Genomic DNA, 18,368 nt, shown 5'->3' with positions numbered 1-18,368 from the left:
GACTGAGAGTTGCTTTACTGCTCTGTAATCACACCACCCCTTTCAGTTACTATCTCTCACCCACTCACCACCAGAACAGAACAAACGCAGCACTTTATTGGCCCTTTGAGACGGGGCACACAGTGCATTTTGTGCAGTTCATTAGGCTTTTTTCCCTCCAGCCACCGTTGTTTGGGTTCAAGGCAACAAAAACATTTCTCTGTTATATATTGCCAAACCTTTCTAATCTTACACCTCTGATTTAACATGTGTTTGAAACTTAAATGGTAGGCAATGTGTTTTTGGTGCCACTGGAAGAAAAATCTATAATAACCTTTCAGCATATTGTAATTCAAAGTGTCTGAGAGGAAACAGACTCCTTCACTTTCTGTTAGCTTTGTTTTCAGGATTTTAACAAGTCTACTCCTCAGAGAGAGACGTTGGTTGATCACAGATCTGTTCAGACAAGAACCGGCGTAGTATAAAGTCGAACAAAGAGCAACATTGTAAGATGTAGCTCTGCAGTGGGTTAAGCGCAAAACTTTCAGCTGGAAGAGTGGGTTCTAAATGTCACATGAAGCTTAAAAGTCAGCATTATCCTATTTCTATTCCATGTGAAACACCTGCTATTTAGTGTGGACGCCCTATGTCTGGTGGGAGGGACTTAGAACAGTGAGGTGAGAGCTGCATCTTCTTTCTTCTTCTTTTTCTGCCTCCTGCAAGTTTTATTCTATCAGAGACCTTTATGAGAAATAATTTCTGTCCATTTCTTACAACTGTTATATTGGATAGGAAGATACTTTTTAGACATTTAATATTCTCGCACGTATAAATCAAATAAAACTCTGTGCGGAGGCATTTTGTATGGGATAACTGCAGGAGATAGGATTGCCACACCTGCCATTTAAATATTTGAGCACCTTGTAAGACCATCTCTCTGACTCTTTGCTACAATAAGCAGACAAGCTATCAAGCAAGATACTAAGCTCCCCTCAAAGAATTGTAATATAAAAATATAAGTTTGTTCAGTATCTTGCATTGCTTTTATTACTTTGCCACAATATTCTTTTTTTTTTCAGTTAACTTTCTTCAAAATGCAGGAGATGGGGAAAAAAAAACAATCAATATTTAGTATGAGCGCCCTTGTCTGTGAAACCACACCAGTTCTCATTGGTTCACTTTTTTCAAAGCAGTTAGTGTGTTCCAAGCATCCTAGAGAATTTGCCACAGTTCATCTGTGGATTTGGGCTGTCTTACTGTGTTCTGTCTCCTCGTTTAATCCCAGGCTGACTCCATGATGCTGAGATCAGTGCTCTGTGGGGGGTGTCTGTTGCAGGACTCCTCTTTAGCTTTGTGACAATACTGTTTGATGCACAGTACCCTATATGTACCCTATATATTTTCTGTTTGTCTGTAGTTTTCAAAATGTGAAGTCAGCCTCAAATTCAATATGATGATATACATACTGTGTCTCTTTGTGTTTGTTTGCATTTTTAATTAGTGATTTCACCTTTGTTAAGTGTCCCAGTATAACACTTCTTCCGGTAACTCATAGAAAAATGAATCCGGTATTAATCATCAAAATAAAAAAGGACATATACACAGCTGATTCTGCAGCCGTTGTCATTCTGCATTTTAATTGAGAGCAGCTGTATTTTTTAGGAACAGTGCCCATAAATTAGCATCTCAACTGGAAAGAGGGAAGTCACAAAAGGCTAATGTTCATACACAAAAAGCCAAACATTTCACTAAGCCAGCAAGTAAGGGTCTAAGTGAAGAATTGTTTTGGGAAGATTGTGCGTAATATTAATGAGAGAGTAACTGAGATACTCAGGTTCCTCTTAAAGGTATGCAGTGCAAACTGTGGTCACTGTTGCTCTCCAAGCAACACGAAAAAGATGCAAAAGAGGACTTAATTGGGGTTTTTATAGACACACTCAAATCCCAACCACTTCACAAACAACAGGAAAATGGAAAATGCTCTGCGGCGCCCTGTGTACTGAATTTTCATGAAAAATTTACATTGGACAAACTCTGTGTATATGTACTTTGCGTTTGTGTGTGTGTGTTTTTGTTTCTGCATGTTTGGAATCAGAGATGCATAAATTAAGCAGAAGCAGAAAATAAATTAAACAGAGAACTGAGAGGCAGACTTCCCCGCACGTCTGTCTAAGAAGAAACTCAGATAAGGCAAACAATGTCACTAATTGAAAGTAAATCTGAAGGGTTTTAGTCTGTTCAGTGCATGAACACTGTAAACAGACACTGTAAGTCATTACAGTCTTTTTTTCCTTCTCAGGGACTCCCTCTAGTAGAGGAATGAAAGGGTTCGTATCGATGTTTAAACATGTCTACCTTCGGTCGTGGTGCAACCCCAATCAAAAGGCACGGCACGACGACACAAAGTGGGAAAAACAAAACTGATCTCATAACAATGGATTTTATTAAAAACTTGTAGCCCTTTCAGCCCCTACTCCTCGTGTATGTGGCAACAAATAGGAAATAATTCAAAGCAATGTTCTTTTCCAGTCAGAAAGACCCCAGAGGAAAAAAAAGTCAATTCGGTTTTAATGCTGTAAGCTTATTTATAACCTGTTAGGAACCTATAATAAGAAAAGGGCTGCAATACATTACAGACCAAGAGCACATTATTGACAAATCCATCTGGCGATTTAATTCATTTGTTTTGTTGTCTGCTGGAGTAATGTTTGCTGGTTGAGCAGCGGGGCAGAGAAACCAAAGGAAAACGGCATATTTATGAGATATTTAGCACCAAATACTTAATAATAGGAGATAAACATGATAGAGTGGAAAACTAGACCGAGTCAGCTAAGAGGGGAAAACAAAGTGTTTGAGTTAGAGGAGACGCCACAGATGCACTACTACATAAAAATCTTATCAGTGTAGCTAATAGGGTGTGATATCATCAGAGGTTTACATTTTTGCTTTTACTGTGTACTCTTCTCTCTCTGAGCATTTTTTTCTCCAGTCACCTTTCTTTTCCCCTTGGTCACCTGTCGTCATCCTGATTACTACCTTTTGTCTTTGTACTCTTTTTATCATCTCATTGTTCTCTTCTCTTCGATATCACTCATCCTGCCTGCACATCCCATCCAATATCTCCATCATTAACCCCTAATCTATTCCTCCTCCTCTCATCTCTTCATCTTGTTGCCCCTGCTGCCCTCGCTCCCTTTCACACATCCATCTTCCCACCATTCTGACTTTTGTGTCCTTTTGTCTTTCACCGCATCTCATCTGTTTCTCATCACTTGTTCACAGTGTGTCTGGTTAGCAGAGTGGCTAAAGTGTCACTGACATGCACGTGCGGATGCACTGACAGATGCACAGACACACACACATATAACTTCATGTGTGCATGCCAGTACATACTTCTTTGGATTCCTCTTTCTGTCTTCCTGTTGACTGACTGAACCTTTATTTCTTTATTTCTTTCTTTTTATTTCTTCTTTCTTTTTTTATTTCTTATTTCTTTATCTCCATTATTTGTGAACCTGCAGACACTGAATGTGATAAAAGTCAATGTAGTTTAAAGCTACCTACTGATTAGGTTTTCCCAGTGTATAATTTTAGATGTAATTCCTGTACTAAAGTTGTTTCCAATATGTGAACCTGTATTTGTGCATTTACTACTAGACACATAAATTACTTTCTGTATAAGTCTATACAAGTTAGAAGTTATTACCAAATAAATGAAGTCCAACTCAGGAGTGTTACAAACAAATCAGGCCTAGACATATGCAAAGAAAACATGTTTACATGTAAATAAAGAATATGAATTCATAAAGCACATTGTTGAAAATATTCAAGAATCTTTGAGAAAGATTTCATTGGTCCTGAATCAAATTCCTGCCTTCACACATCAGCTATTCATTATTATTTTTCCCAGAACAAGAGCAGAGAAAAGCGTTAGCAACATTCTGGTGCATTCCTAATAACCACGACAGGCTCTTTGTGAAGTGGCATGCTAAAATTTGGACACTCCTGAAAATATTGCATATTATGTTAAAGTGAGAAGAACTGAGTGCAACCACTGCAGAAAACAGATAAAAATTGGGTTTTATTCAAATATGGATGTGGTTTTCAGGGGGTTTTATCTGCTTATTAACTTTTCACGAACTGATAATATGCTGCTCTGGTATGTGTGCTTGGTCATTTTTGTGCTTTTAAGGTTTCATAGCATCAGCGGTTCATTAGACTTTAATTGACTCAATAGAAAGAATCATCATTGGGAGTCCAGAGCTTGATTCATTCTTGATTCATTGATCCTCTATTTCAGATTTCATGGTAACACCAGGGCTGACTGGTGATCTGAAAAATTACATTTTACTTTTACTTATGAGTTTGAATGCTGTTTAGAAATCCAATGCACCCCGTTCCTTTAAGTGGTGGCTTTTGGCCCTTCATAAAAGACCCAAAAGAGTCCCAGCTCTTCTTTGACATATTTATTATTTCATTTAGGTGAATAGGGCATTTTTTTTAAAGATAAGTTTTACTTAAGGTGTTTAACTTAGGTTAAACAAGTGTTTTCCAATGTCAGTGACTAATGATGTTAGAATAGTAATACTTGTCTGAATATTGACAAAAACTCTTTTCTAAAAAAACAAAAAACAAACTACCAGCTTGAAAATTCCACTTTCTGAAATAGCGGTAATGAAAATGCAAAATTTGTAAAAATCAAGAAAACTTTTTTATTTTATAAATCTGTACATGCTGGGCAAAAAGGAAAAGCAAAACCAACACATGGCAACAAAAGGCCTACAGGACGGTGCCGCAGCAGAAATGCACTGTTTCAATGTGCAGACATGATGCACAAACAATACCCATGTAGAGAAGGCAGAACGGGGAAAACGTCCTTCATTCTCACAACAAATTCAGCATCTTAAGTATGCAAAATAACATCTGAATAAGTCAGTCTCAATTTGGAAGGAAGTACCGAAGACAGATGAAGTTCAAATTGAGCTGTTTGGCTGCAGTTATCGAAGGCATGTGTGGAGAGAGGAGCAGCATTTGATGAAAAGAACACCTTGTTAGCTGGAATGACTCTTGTTTAGGGTTGTGCAGTAGCTTATGGCAGAGGAAACACAGCATACATAGAGGGAGGAGGAGTTCAAATATTGCGCAAGCAGTCAAGAAAGTCAAACTGAAAACAGATTCCCTTCTACAGCAACAATAATGACTCACAACACAGTACAATTAACTGTTTTTGGCTAAACATCCCACACAGCAGTAAAAGCGAGTAATTTAAATTTAATAAATTTATTCAACAAGTGCGGTTATTTTGCTGTAGCCCTGTAGACATGTCGCTGTAGGACTAGAAACAACATTATTTTTCTTTTCATTTTTCAACTTGTTGATGTGTTTGTGCAAGTGAAAGACTGGACTGTGTGATAGTGTAACACATACACACACGCACACATACAGATATGCACAGATTGTGATCCTGATTTATGTTATGAGGTTATATAAATTTTGCACACAGGTCACATAAATCCACACTGTCTCAGTTTGAGATGTCTGTATACAGATTTGATCGTTTTAAAACAAACGCGCGCATACACACAAACACAGATGCATGAGGTCAGCATTAGTGTATAAAGAGAAGGGTTATTGCTTTATAATCCCACATTAAAGCTACACTAGCTGTCCCGATGATTGGTTCAGAGGCTTTTAATATTAGTCGGGCAGCAAAGACACACACGTATTCCCATAAACACACAGGAATGTTCGGAATCGTTGTTAAAGGAAAACTTGTAATTAAAATTGCATTATGAAAAACACTCACTTAAGCACACACAGACGTATTCATGTGAATCAAATCCTACTGTGACAGATGGATGGGATTACTCACCTGCCACACACACACACACACACACACACACACACACACACACACACACACACACACACACACACACACACACACACACACACACACACACACACACAGCGTATCTGCTGTCGATACTAATGCAGTGATCATACTACTTTTTTCTTCCTTTTTTGCAAAAATACACTTATAAGGTTTCCATAAAACAGATAGACCGTCTGATATATAAATACACTTTTAGCAGAGGACTGACTCTGTAAGGAATGAGACATCCACCAAGCCAAAATTTGTGTGTTTTTGGATTGTTTGTTTGTATGTTTATCTATGTAGCCCAGAGGTTTAACCTATGGATTTTTTCCCTGCACTCCAGTTAGCTCTCTGGTGCCTCCTTCCATAAAACCAGTTACCTTCATTCAAAACCTTAAATCTTAAATGAGCATCTTTGAAAAATAAAGTATTTGCCTTGGGCTACCAGACCAGAAACATTCCTCAGATGGCCATAACAGCGCGAGAAGAAAACATGTTAGGCTTTTATGCTATCACTCCCCTATACACACAAACGCACACACACACATACACTTAACTACATATACACTCAGTGTTATTTTTTAACAAATATCTTTGCTCTTGCTTTCTTAGTCACTTACCTTTTCTTATCATCCCCTTTGGCCCGCATGCTTCTGTCTTGCCCTGGTTCTGTGTGTGTATCACTCGTGTGTGGTAGTCCTTTAGTGCTCAGTAGAGCTCTCCTCCGATTCTTTACCACTCTATCTCTCTCTCCGTCTCATTCTGTTGCTGCTGATCCTCGTATGCTCGCGGAGCCCAGTGATCCTCCCTCCCTCTCTCTCTCTCTCTCTCTCTCTCGCTCTCTCTCCCTCTCTTTTTCACACACACACATACACTCCTCTCTCTCCCTCTTTCCCTGATCAATATTTCTGCCTGCTTCTCTTTAGCTCTCATGTGCTTCTCAAATATTCTCACTCATTTCTTAAGTCATCCAGTGTCATGATTCGCTTTATTTTTATATATTGGTGACAAATCTGATGTCATGCCCTGAATTTTGTGTCTATGTTTGTCTATGTGCCTACATTGACCCTGGCACAGTAGTAGACCCAGTGAAACTTTGGCAGTGTGCTCCCGGGAGTCGAGCCAGGACACAAACAAACACACATGCGTGAACACACAGAAGCACACACTCGTGCTTCTACCACTCACTTTATTTATACCTTTGCTTTTCTGTGAGAATAAAGTCTAGCATTGCCTTGCTAACTCGCTTTCTCTTTCTCTCTGTTTTGATTTTCTCCTTGTAGTTTCACCTCACTCTTCTATTTGAGCTACAGTATTTGGTCACTGTCCTCTCTCTTCTTTGCCCCACTTTCTCCTCTTCATGCCATTCTTTAGTGTTCTTTCATCCTCATTTTTCATACTCCCCTCATGCTCTGTATTTGGCTGTCCCACCACTCATCCTCCTTTAAGCTTATTGTCTTTCTTCCCCTGCTCCCATTCATATGAGCTGAGAATGACACTGCTTTCTTTCTTGTGGCAAATAAGGCAATTAGATAAAATGAAAAGAAAGTGAGATTAAACACCATATGACATCGGGTTTAAATTATGCTTAATGATGAATGCTTTGTCTTTTGAGCCTTCCAGGAATTGTGTGTGTGCGTGTGTTTGCATGTGTGTGTGTATAAATTAATTTCTTCTTTTGTCGTGCATCAAGGAAGACAAGAATGTTTTACCATTTTTCACATCTTTTACTGGCAGCTTTCAGATTTAGAATTCAGGTTTAGGGATTGATCTTGTATGGTTTCATTAGGATAAACATTTGTTAGGCTGTTAGCAGTTAAGAAATAAAGCTGCAGGGAATTTACAAATGTAATGCTTGTACAATAACACAATGCAATGTCGAGTTTGATTCTCCATTCTAAGCAGTGATTGTCAGTGAAATGTTTTGAATATTTCTTTAAAACGCTGCGAGTTTGCGTGTTCCCTGAGCGGCTGTTTGATGCAGTGTCCATATAAATGTCCCTCCTGACCCCTCCCCCATCTGAAAATAACTGGCGATGTATGCACCACTGCAAAGTGGTTGACTCACCTTGTGTTGTGTTTCAATTGACCTCTGGTGTGATGAGGTAAATGGTGTGTGTATGTGAGTGTGACAAATATAAATGTAATTATGCACATTGCATAAGCAGCAGTCACCGCAGTTCAACACATGAAGGCTTTTAAAAAATATTACACGTGTGCACGGAAACACGCGAGGGCCATAAATCATGAGATAGTTGTGCCAGAGCTTAGAGGTCGTGGTAATTTGATTTGGGAGAGGAAGATGAGAAGGGGTATGAGAGTGTATGGTGTGTGAGCTTGAGAAAACAAAAACCTGTCCTCTTTTTAAGCCTGTAAATGTTTTATTTCACTGCATTTTCTTCTCTTTTTTTTTTTTTTTCTCTTTTTTCATTCATTTTCCCTTGACCTCCCCTCCTCTCACTCTTCCCTACTTGCGTTAACTGATTCTGGCTCTTTTTACATGAGTAGGAAATGGGCTGAGGACACATTGATCTGTTTTCTGAACAGTCAACAGGCGTGCAGGTTTGCATACGCTGTGTAATGCACACAGATAGACACTCATGCTACCTCTCTCTGTTGCTCTGAGTCAAACAAACATGCAACCAATCCATCCTTAAACACAACAGCTCTAATTACTGCTGCACACAATCCATCTCTTTTGTCACCCCCCCCCCTCCCCCCCCCCCCCCCCCCCCTTCCCCAACCACCTCCAACAGTCTTCCCACCCACCACCTCTCTACATTTCACCTCAGCCCACAGGTGTTGGAAAAAATGTGTCTGCATGTATTTGTGTGTAACAAGGAGGTCAGTGTTGAGCATGTCGCTGTGAGGGAGTACAGTAAGGAGTGCTGCAATTGTCCAGTGAGAATGTGTTTTTTAGATGTTCTATTTTTAAAAAAAAAAAAAAGGATGATGACTTCTCATTTAGGGGGATGTCACAAAAGGAACCACAGAGGAGGGTAAAGAGGGAGATTGGTGAGGAGAGCACAAACGGGATATAGACTGCTGTGAAAGGCATCATTGGTGGAGTCTGATGTGGAGTCATTTGAATGGATTGTTCTTATCGTGTGCCCTGTGTTTTAAATTGAAACTCCAGATGCCTAGACCAGTGGATAGTCATCCACTAGTCTAGGCTAGTGTCTATATGTATATATCTTGGTTATTTGCACTGTTAAACGTGAAAACATGGACGTAGATCAGTGTGTACTTAGTGCACTGCTTGATTCCCTGTTCCACACTATTGATTGGCAGTTCTGTCAATGTCAGAAACAGCTACTCGTGTAAAGATTAAACCCTAAAACCTTAAGCATTTAAATTGGGACTGTCACAGTTAATGCTTTAATTCTCTGTCTTAATTTAAAATTAATGATATGTTAATTATATTTAATTGCATCCATCGTCGTTCCACTGTTTATCCCGCTGGGCATCTCGTGGGCATAATGAACTTTAAACAAAATTCAAACTCACTGTCATAGAGTCTATGTAACATTTATAAGACAGAAAAGCCCAGGCTCCAAAAAATATGAGCAATTAATTCGGGATTGCCAACTTACAGCTACTACTATCAGTGAGAATATTGACAGAGGCTGATGGCAGGGGTTACTAATATAATAATATAGTTACTAGATAGTGCTGATCTAATGATATAGATACAATAGTGTGCTCACTAGGGTGGCTGTGATGAAGGCTTAATTGAGTCAGTTTACAATTTCATGGTTATTTCCATACTTTTTTAGTTATTGTTTACTGTGTTCCTATTTTCATTATTCTGTTTGATTCTAAGGCTTTAGGTAATGTAAAGCAGTCCAACAGAAACTGGAAGAATATTTAAACTTAACTTTAACTTTAATTTTTTTTCCAAATAAAGTTTGTTGTTAAATGCATTGCCTCAGTCTATTGAACAATCTGTCTTTCTTTTTGCCAGCTGTCTTCTGAGAGAGGACAGCTGGCCTTAGATTACTAGTTTATGATTTTGTCATCTGTCATCTACCACACGAAACATAACTTTAAGGACATTCAAATGTCATGCTAATGCATTTTGAGATTTCCCAATTACGGTGTTTTGTAGGCGATAACGTCAAATTAGCAACAGCACCAAATGATAACACCTTGGCAGCTGTGTCTTACTCTGTATTCTTGCCTTAATCACAGGGTTGACGCTACAATCTGAGATGCTAGCTTCTCTATATGGCAAATTTCCAACACAAGTGCCAGTCTACCAGCTGAAGGGTAGAAAAGTATACTGTGTAATTTTCCTTCCAGTGTAACAGTTCTGTCTCCATGTCAGAGGTAAATTGTCATTTGTAGTGATAAAGTTATGGTATGTCCATAAATGCACATATCTCTCCTGCTTTGGGGGCACTCATATGGATCTTGCTGATCTGTAAAATGAAAGTAGCAGGAATTTAGGTTCAGAGAAGAGACTTGTACAAATAGACCTAAGATACAAGCCTGGATTACATTTGTAAATGTGAATGTTGTGGTGAAATCCTGATATTCACATTTTTTTGCTATGTTTAGAAAAAAATCTTTTCGCAGAAAAAAAGTTCCCTCTTTTTTGGTGTATTAGATTAGTTTGGTTAGCAATCATGGACGCGAAACACACATCTCTATACATCTCTGCAAGCATAAATTAGTTACAAATAATAATAACATATATCTATTAAATCCTACTTGTATTCTGTTTATATTTTGGCTTTACAGTGGACCAACCAGGAATTCTGTCATTTGGTGGCTGGAATTCCACACGAAAATTTCATGTTTCACTCTATTTTTTTTGCTAATTATGGCTCAAGACACAATAGAATTTCAGTTTCACTATAAGCTGTAAGCAGGTGTAACATCTGGGTTCAATTACTATTTCAAACTAGTAATTTGAGAGTGTAAATCATATCTTCCTAATATCATCTGTTGTTGAGTGGATGAATGCTGACTGAGATCTATCGCTGCTATCACTATCAGTAAAAACATTTTGTTTGACGCTGTCACCACAGTAATGACAGCAACACATTATCAGACAGCAGATGATATGCAGTGAAAGTTATCAGGATACAAACTGCTTTGTCAGGTAACTGTCATTTGGAAGCAACTTGGAAATTACAGCTGTGAATTTGTTGCCAACAGCAGTGGCCAGAATGAGAGAATGGATAGACATATTAACCCTTTAAAGCCGGTCGGAGCGGACACGCTCCATTTTGCGTAACTATTTTTAAATCCTGGTAGCTCTGTAACCACGTGAGCTAGAGCAATAATTTTTTTTCATATGAAACCGGAGGAGTTGTACTTACATCTTATGCCATCAGCTTGTCCTAGGTCACAGTTTCCTTCCACATATAGCTTTGCAAAAACTGCATAAAAAGCACTTGTAGCAACAAAAACATAATATTCCAGAAACACGCTTTGCCGATCCGATCAGCTGTTCATAACACTTCCTACGTCCATCAGCGTGAACTATCGCATGTCCGCCATGACCTGCTCGAAACCGGAAGTGTCGTCATTTTGCGGAAATGTAGTTTTTTACCATCGTGGCCTTATGAGCCTCTACTGGTGTTTTTAAAAGTTATCTTTGACTTTATGACTTTCTGTGTCGTTTCTGGGATGCTTAGAACTCATATTGCACTGCTCGAAATAGTTTGTTTTGATGCACATGCTGTTTTTTTTGCTAATTTGCATTATAATATTTCTTTTTGTTTTTCCTGCAGTATATGAAAATTGGTGTATTTCAAAAATAAAACTATGAAGACACTTAAAATAAATTTCCTGTGGTGGGAAACTATTTTGTGCAACTTTTTTGTATTTAAAGTTTTGAGGGATAAGCCTCTTAAATTTCTCTAACTAGAAATATATGTTAAAAAAACAAAAACAATTTTCAATTTTTTTGTAGTTTATTGCACTTTTTTGCAATTTATGTAATTACTATGCACTTAATGCAGACATATTATTAACATTTGGGCTGTAATGGTTGTATTGATGTAAATCAACTTGAAATGCTCCCAAAAATGGCACTACGGCATGTAAAAATATAATATAAGCTCTGGCGGACTTGGTTCTATGGTAGGTCTTAAAGGGTTAAAGGAAAGCAAAGGATGGAGGAGGAAGGGAATGAAATCTCAGACCTTGGCAAAGTCTGTGCCATGTTTTGCCAGTAATCTTTTAGCTGTTGTGTAAGGCCTTTGCCTCAACAAGCCCTAAGCTCTCTCTCTGTCATACACAGTGTGATTGTTTGCAGTTTTATTATTATACACAACAAAAATATACCTTCCATGCGTCTTTGCATGCAACAATGTGTTGATGAAACACATTCATGTGTGAGGACGCAGGAGCATTTGATGGCTAGATATTTGGCCCTTTCAGCATTTGTGTCGTGTTTAGATGGCGTTAAAGGAGATTGAGAGCACTGCCCCTCAGAGAACACCAATTAGAGTGAAGTAGGGCAATGTGACACGTGACCTACACTTCAAAACAGTAACATCCACATATACACCAGCACAGTGAACACTAAACCAAAAATGTATGAGCTGTTGAGTAGTTTTCCTGAGTAAGTGTGTGTGTGTGTGTTCCTAATCCTATTACTGATCAGGCAGTGCACTCTAAGGAGGCATAAAAGGAAGAGCGAGGGGTGAAAAAAAATAGAGTTAATTGTGCTTCTTGATCCTGTCTGTTGGTTTTTACCACCTTTGGGGAGAGTTTCCTACTAAATTACATATATTAGTATATATGCATAATTTAAAGACTTGCCACTGCTGTCAATAACAGTGTTTTCTCATACTAAGGTTTACTTTCAATGACAGGAGTTAATTTTAGTGACAGATAAGTTGTTATTTAAGCACAAACTAATCATTGTTCCCTCATTTAAGTGTTTCTTCCAGCACTTACTCTGTACTTAGGTGTCACACTAAACTGATCTCCCAGCACTTTTAAGAGGGAGACATAAGAGGAAAGAGAAATGTGAAAGAAGGGAAGCGAGATTAAAAAAGGAAGTATGGTGATGGGGTCTCTGGTGTCACCATAGTGCAGACGGTTGGGTGGAGGATGGGGGTAGTTATACCCTGAGCACTAATACACAAAACCACACACACACACACACATAGACACACACACGCACGCACATTCAAGAACATACATTCTCAGTAAGATATTTATTAGCGACTAAGCTCTGTAGGCACCCATTATATGTATGCTTTTTATTTCATCATTCATTCCTTTCTTCTTCTTCTCCTCCTGCCTTTAGAGTCTGTTGGCAACCCCAAGGACTGCATGTTAAAAGTTTAGAAATGTGGCACAGCGTTCAGGGACAGTCCCTGGATTCCGAGGGTGCTTTTAATTATGCTAACTTATGCATCCTCAAGTCCTCTCCCCTCCCAAGACCCTAAATTGTTTCTCCTTTGTCACAATGAACGATCTTTCAAGTCCTTAATTGCATCTTGAGGAGAGAGAGAGCTTTTAAAAGGGCTGAGAGTGAGGAAACATGTCACGGTCCTGGGTCTCCTGACCCAGCGTTTTTAGTTCTTTGTGATTTTTGTATTATTGTACTTGTGTGTGATTTATTCTATGGCTTCTAGTTTTGATCCCTTGCCCTTCATGTCTCTCTGTGTCCCCTCTGTTCTGTGTAATTGTGTGTCTTTGCATGTTTGAGTTTCTTGTTTTCTGTCACTCTGCATTGTGCATTATGTTCTCATGGTTGGTTTTTTGTTACTCTCTCTAGTCTAGTCTCTTGTGTTCCCAGCTGAGTATTTCCCTGTGTATTTTGGTTCTTAGACCTCTGCCTTATGGTTTATGTCTCTGTATTTCTTAGTTGCTGTCTCCACTGTGTCAAGTTCGCGTCTCTGTGTGATACTTCCTGTTTTACTTTGATGGTCCGTGTCTCATGTGAATGCGTCCTGCTTTGCTTGTCTCGTCAGTCCTGATTTCTCCCAGCTGTGCCCTCCTTCTGTGTCTCATTCCCCTCGTTATTTCCCAGTGTATTTAAACCCTGTGTTTCTCTGAGTCAGTGTCGCGTCGTCCCTCTTGCTGTGTGGATCTCCCTGTGTGTCTCTCTGTGAGTTTTCCAAGTTCCCAGTTTAGATTAGTTTGTATGTTTTTTCCCTGCCAGCAAATAAAGCTGAGTTTTGAGTTCACCTCCCTGAGTCTGTGAGTCCTGCACTTTGGGTCCAACTCCTGCCTGCCGCACAGCGATTCATGACAAAACACATGTGTAACCCACAGAAGCCTTTTATCAAGTGCTGTGGTGAATAAATGCTGCACCTCCTTATGGGACCACAAACTATGTGTACTGCTGTTTTACTCACACAACTTTGTGTCGTCATGTATAAGCATTAACAGATAATATAAAAGATGATATTGATTTACTGTAATCAAGTTGTGTATAAAAATCAATCCTATATATTCAAGAATAATTCACTTGCAAAGTGTTGTAGGATCACACAAAGCTGCAGATTTTTATTCATTTATTTTTTGTTTCTCTACTTTGAAATTGAAATGTACGTGTTCTAGCACAGCTGTGTTTTATTTTACTGTTTAAGGAACAATGTTGCAAGTAAATAAAAAGACTATCGCATCATCTCAAATAGCAGAAGATTATCATGTAGTCGGTTTGACAGGTGATCCAGTTTTGCAGCACATAACAGACTAACACAATGGAAGAATGGTTTGATCATTTGGCAGCTTCGGCGTCTCTGTCCTTGCATTTCTTACACATCTGTCACCAGCATTGCTGCTATCAGGAGCTGAAAAACAACCAGCTTAATAAAAAAAACATCCCTCGTGTTGTGTTTGAGGCTTGACCACGCCTGCACCGCCACTGGTTTAAAGTTGCAAAGTTTAAAACACGTGGATGACTTTTTAACAAATGAAGTACTGCTGAACTTTGTGGCTTATGCTGAGACATTTTGATTTTTATGAAAATGTTTTTGACGTTTTCCACAAAGTTGTCACTGATAAGCCCTAAACCCATGATAACCAAAGTTGACATATTTTTTTTGATTTTTTTGATTATTATTTAAAGGCAATAATAGGTCACAGTCAACTGAAATCAGCAGCAAGCTTACAAATGTGGTAGTGAGGTCATATCTCAGCAATGCTCAGAGCTATTACATCCAAACGTAATGCACAGACCCGGGACCACATTGTGAAGACTGTCTGTTTCCTATGAGTGCTTAAAGTCACGTTTCTAACACGATCACATTAAGTTGCCATGGTGACTGTGCCCTGCTGAACCGCTTGCCCCCTTCGTTGCTGCTCGCAGCTATGTTTTAATGAAGTTTTAATGAACTTTTAAGTTTTGTTTGCATACATGACTGAAAAAGTATCATTGCTTATTAGAATGCAGGCAAGCACAAACACAAACCCTGCCACTTTTGATCAAATTAAAGCTGTCATCGCGTTAGATGCCATTCATCTTTCATCTTCAATTAGTCATCCATCATCCTTAATCTCTGTCTCGTGTCTCCTTTTCTGCCACCAACTCCGAAGGATAATTTCTCACAAATCCCGGTGGCAGAAATACCTGTTCTGAATGTTTACTGAACTCAGTGTAGCAGCAGAAGGAGGATCATAACAAAAACTATATGTAGTGTAACAAAACAAGGGCATATAAGGGGAAACATATTAGTGTTTACCAGTGTTTAAAAATGTTCAGGCCCTTTTGAGGCTCAGTGGTGTGATGATTATGTGGAGGGAGGATTTATTTACAGACCACTTGAAGAAGTCAAATTGAACCTGGCAAAAAGAGTCAATGAAATCAACAAGAAAAATGATTAAAAATGCAACAGTAGTCCAGCTGGTGGAGAACATGAAGGAGGAAGAGTGTAGATTGACAAAATTTCACTTAATCAGCAAAGATTTCAACACTTTTAGGAACATATATATGGAAGCCCGTTTCCGCCACTAAAAAAAAAAAAAAAAGCTAGTATCCATAACTCGAAATTTCGAGTTATTTTCTCGAAATTTCGAGTTATTATCTCGAAATTTCGAGAAATATAACTCGAAATTTCGAGTTACTTTTCTCAAAATTTCGAGTTAGCTCTGCCAATCAAAAATATACGTGAATGAGGTCGCTTTCTTGTTACCCGGAAGCATATGGCGCAGGACCGCGCACTCAAAAACGGATCCCAACAAATTAAAGTATGTTTGCTGATAGTAACACCATGTGATTCAGCTAATAACACAGGGATTTCATCATTTGTGAAGCCAGGCTGAAAACACTCAGCAATCTGTGCATTCACGACTGGATGTAATACCGGTAGCTTAGCTGTAGCATTTGTAGCTGAGGGCTTCAGCTTCCGGGTAACATGGAAATAACGTCATTCACGTAGATTACTGATTGGCAGCGCTAACTCGAAATTTCGAGTTGCTTTTCTCAAAATTTTGAGTTAATATGTCGAAATTTCGAGATAATAACTCGAAATTTCGAGAAAATAACTCGAAATTTTGAGTTATGGATCCTTTTTTTTTTTTTTAGTGGCGGAAACGGGCTTCCATACATATATAATATGCACAAACCTTAAAATAAATTCACATTTTCTTTCATGCCAGTAATTATTCATGTTTTCTTCAAGTTGATGCAGATCAGTTTCTGTATTTTTTTTCTCTGTTTTCTTCACCTTCATTGACCATTACCATTCTCAGTGCCTTCCCCCTCTCAGCCTCTGGATGTGGAAAGATCTGCTCTAAATTTCCCATGAATATTCTGCTCTAATCCAGCTCGAGAGAGTTTTTCCTCAGTACTTTTCACACAGATTTAAAGCTAACTTAGGTAAAACTTTTTTTTTCTTTTTCATGCCTAGCCTCATCTTTCATGTCTGTCTTTCTCACAGAAGTCGCAGCTCCTTCTTCCAACTGCTCTGTCTCAGGACTCTTTCTATCTTTTATCGCTGACGCTTGCTAATACTGAACTCAGCGTGTGTCTATGTGTACTCAGCTTGGGCCATATTTCAAGTTAAGTGCATGAACTGATGACCCTCACAAACATGAAACATTCAAACTCTATTTCGTTTTTGCTTAACGATCTTTAGACAACATCACATGTTATCACATTATAAAGCCCCTTTGTGGTGATATTAAGGTTGACCACATCACTGAACTTTTGTCTGAACTGCTTTTTTTTTTTTTTTTTTGCTTTTGTTGATGTTTGAAAGGTTTTCGTCTCTTTATCTTTTCAACAAGTAAATCAGATGAACTATGTTAAAATGAATTTTTACTGAAGTTCATTGTACCTTTTCTCATTTGTTGTTATCAGAAAGTCTGAGCGGTTTAGTTCTGTATTTGTTATTTGGAGTGATCGAGTCATTCGGAAGGTATTTCTTTTTAATTTCACCTTGTGGCAGGGTGCCACGATGTAAACTATAGAATGTAATTTAGAAACTACAGACACTGCCAGCCTTCCTGGCAATGATTGGGTTTGGTTATAGTGATTATGATCATCTGAAAATTCCATGGTAATAACGAGCTGTTGATGCAAACAGTTTAATTTCTGTTTAGCTATGCGTCAGTCTTGGTGCAGTATGGATAACCTTAAGTGACTCAAAAGCACCCTGCAATAGATTGCTGACCTGTTCTGGGTGTACAGTAACACACCCCTCACCTTATGAAACTGGAATAGTCTCCAGCCCCCAAGCAAAAACTGAAATGGATAAGTGGTTTAGAAAATAGATGGATGTATGGATGGATGATTCAGTTTTCGGCTTAAGATGTGTAGCTCTCAGGCTAAGAGTAATGGGTTATCTCTTTCTTTCATTTTCTTTTTACACACTTTACCTCTGTAGTCGAGGGTTGTTGCCTGCATGACAGCTATTCTAAGTCAGATGGATGATCGACACTATTCTACATACATCGAAACCTTCAGTGGAACTACTGATCTAGTGGTAAGTGCCTCACACACATATCCGCAGATGGCAGAAAACTGGATTTTTTTTAAAAACTGGAGTGTTTATTGAGCCTTCTGACAAATAATAAAAAAAAGAAATTAAGTAACTGTTTGGACATATAAGTTTTAATTTGTATCATTTTTGCTATATCTGTCATTTTTGTGCAGCAAAATGTCTCATTTTCCTATCAAAGTATAAATGAAGGGTGGCTCAAAACTTTGCATATTGCTGTGTAGTACAGTTCTATATTCTCATTTGTCTCTTGTTCTTCTTGTCTTCTTCTACTGCAGGACTTCCTAATGGAGTCCTTCCTCCTTTTCAAGGACTTGATTGGGAAACATGTGTATCCGTCTGACTGGATGGCCATGATCATGGTACAGAACAGGTAACATATTGCAGATATGTACACACACATGCACAGAACCAGTTTGAAAGTCTTCTCTTGCATGGTTCTACATGTGTTTGCCCATGAGCTACAGCTTATGCATTTAAAAAGTCGACATCAACAGTCGACTGGTTCATCCACATGAACCCACACAGGGATAAGTTAGCGATAGGAAAGCTGGGATCAAGGCTGCGATGATGAAAACGGCTGATGTGGCAAATAT

General features: G+C 38.6%; 1 protein-coding gene across 1 annotated transcript in view; it reads left to right on the top strand.

Annotated features, from left to right (window-relative positions):
• Positions 1 to 18,368, top strand: part of dock2 (dedicator of cytokinesis 2) — a 104,617-nt gene that overhangs the window by 64,122 nt on the left and 22,127 nt on the right. The window contains exons 27-28 of the mRNA XM_085425344.1: positions 17,659 to 17,757; positions 18,051 to 18,145. Coding sequence (XP_085281470.1) covers positions 17,659 to 17,757; positions 18,051 to 18,145 — 194 coding nt within the window. The remainder of the gene's footprint in view (positions 1 to 17,658; positions 17,758 to 18,050; positions 18,146 to 18,368) is intronic.

Source organism: Rhamphochromis longiceps, linkage group LG2, assembly GCF_057381845.1.
Source record: "Rhamphochromis longiceps isolate RC_006_pf linkage group LG2, R_longiceps_female_GT1.1, whole genome shotgun sequence".
Lineage (NCBI taxonomy): Eukaryota > Metazoa > Chordata > Actinopteri > Cichliformes > Cichlidae > Rhamphochromis > Rhamphochromis longiceps.
This window is presented reverse-complemented; position numbering and strand designations above follow the sequence as displayed.